Here is a 7,093-nt window from a genome sequence, read left to right as displayed (position 1 = left end):
GTAAGCGATTTGAACGCGACAGGATGCCGTGCCGGGCTCCTGCAGTACCGACGACAACCGAAATGTAAAACCTGAGACTTGTACATACGCCTACCTACTCTATATGAGATTCTTGATCACTTCACCAGGACGGTCAAGTCACCGGCAGAAGCATGTGGATATCTTGAAAGGGGCACTCGACACTGCCTCAGACACTCCAGAGAGTTTCCGGAGGCGGCTGAAGATTCACATAATAGGTATACGTATATAGCCGATAGGCTTGCCCTTTGACTGTCGCGATTCATATGCTCCCAACCTAGAGTTGGCCTTCGCTTTTCAATTTATGCTGTTCGAAAATTGAAGCTATATTTTTACCTCGATCTGTAAAAGGTGGGACGTCAGTATCCAGTACGTACCTTTTCGACCCGTGCAATCCGCCCATCTCATTGGTCAGGACCTCAACCTGCGGAATTGAGGATTACAGTACGGTTACCGAGATGCTCCACTTTTTCCTGCGAGGCTACCTTTTGGGAACAGCCTTGCAGTCCAGTAAACATTGCCAGCTTCCACCACGAACCACGAACCACGAACCACGAACCACGAACCTTTGTCTCGCTTGCGTACTCCCCACGTCACGTATTTCTTTTGTTTCAACCTCCCTTTTGGTCTATAATCTCTGCACGGCAACCTGCTGTTCGCCCTCTGAGACCTCCATTATCAAGGCCGCCACTCAAGCCGTCGTCCTCGATCGCCGAATTCTCGACCCATTTTCTCGAACCCATCGGACCTCGATCGTCTGCCATCAAGAATTCTAGCAACTACCCGGCAATTTATCTCGACGAACACCCGCAAACATGGCGGACTCGGATGGCGAGTATGCCTCCGACGATGAGCTCAAGAGGAACGGAAAGAGGACAGCGGATGGGCGCAGCAAGCAAACCAAGGCGTCCTGGGAAGATGTAAAGCGCTCCTGGGATACCGTTCTCGAAACAGCGGACAGTGGTCTCTCGATTGCAGAGATCCGGGAGGCCGAGAAGCGACGTCGCCTTCTGCGCGACACGACACCACTTCAGCGTGGCATCATCCGCCACTTGATGTTGGTGCTTGACATGAGTTTTGCCATGGCCGACAAAGATCTGCTACCAAACCGCTATCGAGTCGTCCTCAACAACGCCATTGGCTTCGTACGCGAATACTTTGAACAGAATCCCATCAGTCAGTTGGGCATCGTGGGGATGCGCGATGGGATTGCCGTGCGCATCAGCGACCTGAGTGGGAACCCAGCCGAACACATCGAGAAGTTGATGCAATGGAGCGAGCAACAAGACCCCCAAGGAAATTCAAGTTTACAAAATGCACTGCAAATGTGCAGAGGTGCTCTATAGTTAGTTTCTTGGTCCCAAAAGCTCCGTGACGAAGCGCATTCGCTAATCGCCTGTGATCCTCCTCGCAGTCAAACCCCATCACATGCCACGCGCGAAGTACTGATAATCTACGGGGCCCTCGTCTCGATCGACCCGGGCGACATCCACGACACTATCAACGACCTGGTAGCCGACCGAATCCGCGTCTCCGTCGTCGGCCTCGCCGGCCAGGTCGCCATCTGCACCGAGCTCTGCAAGCGAACAAACAACCACGACGGCAACTACAGCGTCGCCATAGACGAGGTGCACCTGAAGGAGCTCTTCTTCGCCGCCACCACTCCGCCCGTCACCCGCACCCCCGAGCAAAACACTGCCAGCCTGCTCATGATGGGCTTCCCCAGCCGTACGCTCGCCCCCAAAGACCACGTTAGCTACTGCGCCTGTCACGCGAAGCCCACACGAGAAGGATATACCTGTCCGCGCTGCGGAATCAAGGTGTGCCGGCTGCCGATCGACTGTCCGATCTGCAAGCTCACGCTCATTCAGAGTACGCACTTGGCGAGGTCGTACCACCATTTGTTCCCGCTTAAAGTCTTTGTGGAGGTTCCGTGGTCACAGGCGAGTCGGTCGACAGCGTGCTACTCGTGTCTATCGCCTTTTCCTACAGGGCCGAGGGACACGGTGGCAGCGGCGCCGGCGGTTTTGGGAGGGAGAGCAGGGAAAGGCGGGAAACAGGACAGCGATCCCAAGAATCCAAAACCGGAACTCAAGGGCGTCAGTGAAAGCGGCCGGTATGCGTGCCAGGTGTGCGGGAACCACTTCTGTATAGACTGTGATGTCTTTGCCCATGAGACGATTCATAACTGCCCGGGGTGTCAGAGCGATACGAGGGAGCCGGAAAGGGACACGGCGCTAGCAGTACCAGACGGTGGTCCTATGCCTATGGTGGTAGATTCATAAAGTGGTGAGGATGAAACATGGCGGCTGCATCAGACAGCGCTCTGCAACCCGAACGTCCCAAGTCGTATGGGCGAAACTGAACCGGACGCTCTGACTCAGAGCAGCGATAATAGAATGTCGTGATAGAAACCGGTTTGATGAACCAGAAAAGAGCGGTATCAGGCGGTACAATGAACGCATCCATCATATGAAGGGAATATGATCGTGCATGCAGCACAGGGGAAACTGCATGGCGTCGCGTTCACGGTGCTCCCACAAATGGCTGACAGAATGTCAAGAAGTGGATCTCGTACGCACCTGGTCAACAGACGCTGAAAGGGACACCAACTCGAACAACTGGAGACAAGCTTCAGCTGCTTCATGCTCTTTAACAAAGGCGGTGCAAAAGGAACATACTGTCAAAAAGGGTCAAAAGAAGTGACAGATACAGCGATAGAAAGACGCCGCGTGTGGTGTCGAGCATCTCTAAATGGGGTTGGATGCAGGTAAGGTGCTGAAAATCAGGATCTAAAGAGATTTTGGTCTGGAGTCCTCATCAAGGGAAGAGAGAGGGGATTGGCAGGTGATGAATTATATATCTGGATTGTTCAAGGACTAGAAGAATATATTGTACTGTTATCGGTTTAATAAAATATTCTTAGCATTATCATGTGGCATATCAAGACCTCAAATGTTCATTTGGCTGCACCACTTGGGTAGTTTCTTGGATTGATGAACATGTTATTCGAAGATTAAACAAATCTGTCGCAAGGAGGCCAGATGCAGTAAATGGAAGGGTGAAAACAGAGGTGAAAAGAGAAGCGGAAAGGGAGGTGAAGAGAGTTGGGTAATTGGGTACCTGACCAACGTGGACAGCTACGTAATAGACAAGCCAACAGAAGTCTTCCTGTCGTATATCACACAAAAAGAAATGAACAACTGTGATGGCGCCTGCCAGATGCATCTTCAAATGACCAGATTGCACAATGGTCAAAGTCTTAATGGTGTTCAAAATCATCATATGATTTGCATAACCAGCATGCGAATGAATACCTAGCTACTTCAATGCTCCCGCTTCATATTTGGAAACCATCATCCAAAACTACAAACAAGTACGCCTGCAAAATGCCATGCTAAACCCCATCCAGCTTCCTTGCCGGCCAATCCCCAAGCTTTTGTGTCCAAAAAGATATCATACAACGAAAAGAAAAAGATCACAATCTCATCACCCTTTTCACTCCCCCAACTTGCTTTACAAGTTGCCGCGCTCAGCCTGCTCTCTCTCAATCGCCTCAAACAGACTCTTGAAGTTACCAGCACCGAAGCCCTCAAAGTTGTTTCTCTGAATGATCTCAATGAAGACAGTCGGACGATCCATCAACGGCTTGGTGAACAGCTGCAGGAGGTAACCGCCCTCATCGTAATCGATGAGGATGTTGAGCTTTTGGATGGTGTCCAAATCCTCCTTGAGCTCCCACCCGCGCTTCTCCGTCTTGAGGCGCTGGCGGATGGTGTCGTAGTAGGTCTGGGGGACGTTGATGAACTCGACGCCGCGGGCGCGCATGGCGCTGACGGTGGAGATAATGTCCTGCGTGAGCAGGGCAATGTGCTGGATGCCGGCACCCGAGTTGAAGACGACGTACTCCTCGATCTGCGACTTCTTCTTGCCGGGCGCGGGCTCGTTGATGGGCATCTTGACCAGGTTGTTCTCGGACGCCATGACGATCGAGTTCAGAGCAGAGAACTCGGTGCAAATCTGAGAGTCGTCGACCGACCAGAAGCGGTGGAATGAGAGACACTGCTCGTAGAAGGCGCAGGCGGAGACCATCTCGTTCCAGTCCTGGTTGCCGACGCAGTGGTCGATGCGGGCCAGGGGCACGTTGGGGAGCTGGACAGTGGCGGGCGAGGGAGCACTGGCGCGGAAGCCTGGCAAGAAGGGACCGTTGTAGTCGGCCCGCGAGATGAGGGTGTGGGTGGTGTCGCCGTAAGTGCGGATGACGGCGGTGCGGACGCTGCCGTGCATCTTGTCGGTGAGGGTGGTGGGCTCCTGGACAACATCGGCGCCAGCGGCGACGGCCTTGTGGAAGACACCATCGACATTGTCAACCTCGAAGGCTACGTCCTTGACGGCATCGCCGTGCTTCTCCAAATGCTCGTGGCACTCCTTGAGGAGCTTGCGGTCCGCATCCGAGATGGGCTCCTCCTCGGGGAGGAACTTCTGGGAGCGGATAGGAGAGGTGAAGACGAAGCGGACATCGGCGTTGCCAACGACGTATGAGGCAAAGTACCGGCTGCCAGTCTCAAGGCCGCGATATGCGAGGGTCTTGAAGCCGAAAACAGTGTTGTAGTAGGAGGCGGCCTGCTTGGCGTTGCCAACCCACCATGTTACGTGGTCATAGCCATTGAAGTTGGAAACCTCGGAGGACTGGAGAGCGTAATCCGGAGTCCCGTTGGAGTAGTTGTTGTACTCAGAGGAGATGGCTGATGGGGACATGCTCACGGGGTTGATATATATAGATATGCTGGGTCGAAGAAAGTGTATATGGTTGGCCGGAGGGATGTATCAAAGATAGATGAGTATATCTGGATGACTATCGAACATCCATCTGAAAGGGAAGGGAGGGAGACTTATAAGTCATGGCAGGCGGAGGGGAGAGACGAGGTGAGATGCAGATTCGGCTTAACAAAGCAGGTGTATGTCCGCGTTCCGTTCCTGTCGACATGGGACCTATCACGGTTAGCAGAGATCAACGGACGTCACAAACCCCTCCTCTCGATCAGCTCCCGTAGATAGACCCCTTTGCGGCCCTTGCACCCCCTTCGACTTGGCCCCGTGAGGTTGGCAGGCCGGGGGTATGGTCCGCCTCAGTGGTATGTAGGCTGGTTGCTGCGGGTAACGGCGTACGGTGGAGGGAAACTGGCGAGTGTCCGCACATCGTTCATAGTGTGCGGTAACAAGCGCCGAGCTGGTGCTGTATCAAACCATGACTACCCATGAACCATGGCCATTATCTTCTCTCTGAATGGTTGCTGGTTCCTCACCGTCCAACGCTATGGATGAGAAGAAGCCGGGTAACAGTAGGGCGGCTAAGGGAACTGACAGGTTCTGGCGGATGACGGCGGGAACGAAAGACTCTTCTTCTCGATGTCAGAGTGATAAGCCGAGCTGCCAATTCGGGTGTAAGTGGTGAAGCGGCCATGTCCAACCGCAGCCGCCCGCGGGACCATTTGTAAGGCGGAATCAGACCGATGGAACGTCGATCCCTGGAAAAGCCGCTCAAAGCCGATGGTTGCCGTGGGGCCGCATTGCTGTGGTCAACCAGAAGCCAATTCGTCTTGTTTTCCTCCGCCTTGCGTCTGCTTCTCCAACCCCTTTGTCTGCCCAAACAATGCATCTGTTGCATACGCCGCGCTACCCCGCGAACCCCAGAACCCCCTAGACCAGCCCCATTCGCCGTTGGGACTTGTGGAAAGGTCCATCATGGAAATCCTGGAGAAGATGCAATCCCCGTGACGCTCATTGTCCCGAGCCACAGTGCACAAGAACCTTGTGCTTTCCGCACTCCATTGGCCGTAAATAGGCTTACCTTTCGGAAAGCCGATGCCATGAATTGGGGAATTTGATTATTGGTCTTTAAGATTCGACGTGACCCTTGCATTCCAGACATCTTATCTTCGTCATCTCGACTTTCTTCATTTTCCTCCCCAGACTCAAAAGTGTATGACCTCTTGCTTATCGACATCGGGTCTTATTGACAATATTTCAGAATATTTTCCTGCCCAGCTACCATCATCAAAAGCTCCTGGACTTTAACTGTCAACATCAACCATTCGCTTTGAACGCAAAGCCCAGCTATAGACGATAGACGATATATCATCACACCACAGCAAACCATCGCCATGGCTTACGTTTCGTTAAGCACGCGCGACCTCAACGTCCTCGAGAAAATCCAGGATCCAGAGTACGATCCCGCCCGGATGGTGCAAGTGGACACAAGCCTGCCCAAAGACCCCAACTTCAAGGATCAGGCCCTCTATGAGAAGGTCGCCCAACTAGAGCGCGAGATCATCCTTTCCATTCAGCAGCTCGAGGTTGCAAACGCAAAGTCAGAGGCGCAGGGAGCAACCGGTGCGGAGGAAACCATTCAAGGATACCGCAACTGCGTCTCCCAGCTGGGGGGGCTCATTCAAGAATACCCAGAGTACGCGAGTGCCCGCAACAACAGGGCGCAAGCGATTAGGCGGCTAGTGGGTGATTCGATGTTGATCTCGGGCTCCCAGCAGCTTCCACAAGCACTAATTCGGGATATCGACGACGCAGGGCGACTGCAGATGGCCGAGACTGCTCTATCAGACCTTGATCGCGCCATCTCGCTCCTTACCCCAACCACGCCCCAGACCAAAGTGTCCCAGAATGTGGCTAGGACGCTTTCCAATGCACACACCCAGAGAGCCGCCATCTACCACATGACGTCCAAGTTGATGGAGTCCAACACCCTTGCTGTACCGCAGGGTCGCCGGGAAGGAAGTTGGAGCAAGTTGGATTTCGAGGAGAACGCATCGAGGGACTTTGCCATGGGCGGTAGATATGGCAACGAGATTGCGAAAGCACTCGCTGTGAGCACCAACCCAACAGCCAAGCTGTGTGGACAGATGGTTCGGGAGGCGTTGAAGAAGGAGTACGGGCCGGCCTATTCGGCATGAGGGTCAAGGGACTAGCGATGCTGTGCAAGTAGAGTTGCTTCTGTATGATAATTGTAATGATGAATGTTACAGAAACGAAGCTTCGACCATGGTTGTCACCGTCTGTC

General features: G+C 53.5%; 3 protein-coding genes across 3 annotated transcripts; 2 read left to right on the top strand and 1 right to left on the bottom strand.

The window, feature by feature from the left end:
• Positions 1-833: 833 nt before the first annotated feature.
• SMAC4_02512 (uncharacterized protein) lies at positions 834-2,959 on the top strand (the record flags this gene model as incomplete). The annotated part of the gene is made up of 2 exons (XM_003350795.2): positions 834-1,363; positions 1,433-2,959. The coding sequence occupies 2 exons, from the start codon at positions 834-836 to the stop codon at positions 2,301-2,303; spliced, it is 1,401 nt and encodes a 466-aa protein (XP_003350843.1). The 3' UTR covers positions 2,304-2,959.
• Positions 2,960-3,297: 338 nt separating this feature from the next.
• Positions 3,298-4,925, bottom strand: SMAC4_02511 (uncharacterized protein). Its single transcript, XM_003350794.2, has one exon. The coding sequence runs from the start codon at positions 4,774-4,776 to the stop codon at positions 3,535-3,537; it is 1,242 nt and encodes a 413-aa protein (XP_003350842.1). The 5' UTR covers positions 4,777-4,925; the 3' UTR covers positions 3,298-3,534.
• A 686-nt stretch (positions 4,926-5,611) lies between these two features.
• On the top strand, positions 5,612-6,986 carry SMAC4_02510 (uncharacterized protein; the record flags this gene model as incomplete). Its single annotated transcript, XM_003350793.2, has 1 exon — positions 5,612-6,986. The coding sequence occupies exon 1, from the start codon at positions 6,183-6,185 to the stop codon at positions 6,984-6,986; it is 804 nt and encodes a 267-aa protein (XP_003350841.1). The 5' UTR covers positions 5,612-6,182.
• Positions 6,987-7,093: the final 107 nt, after the last annotated feature.

The sequence above is a fragment of the Sordaria macrospora genome, chromosome 5, assembly GCF_033870435.1.
Source record: "Sordaria macrospora chromosome 5, complete sequence".
In the NCBI taxonomy this organism is placed as follows: Eukaryota; Fungi; Ascomycota; class Sordariomycetes; order Sordariales; family Sordariaceae; genus Sordaria; species Sordaria macrospora.
Note: the sequence above shows the minus strand (reverse complement) of the source record. Positions and strands in the feature narration are given on the sequence as shown.

Coding starts and splice junctions, on each gene's coding strand:
- SMAC4_02511 (XM_003350794.2), bottom strand. CDS start 4,776: ATGTCCCCATCAGCCATCTCCTCTGAGTACAACAACTACTCCAACGGG.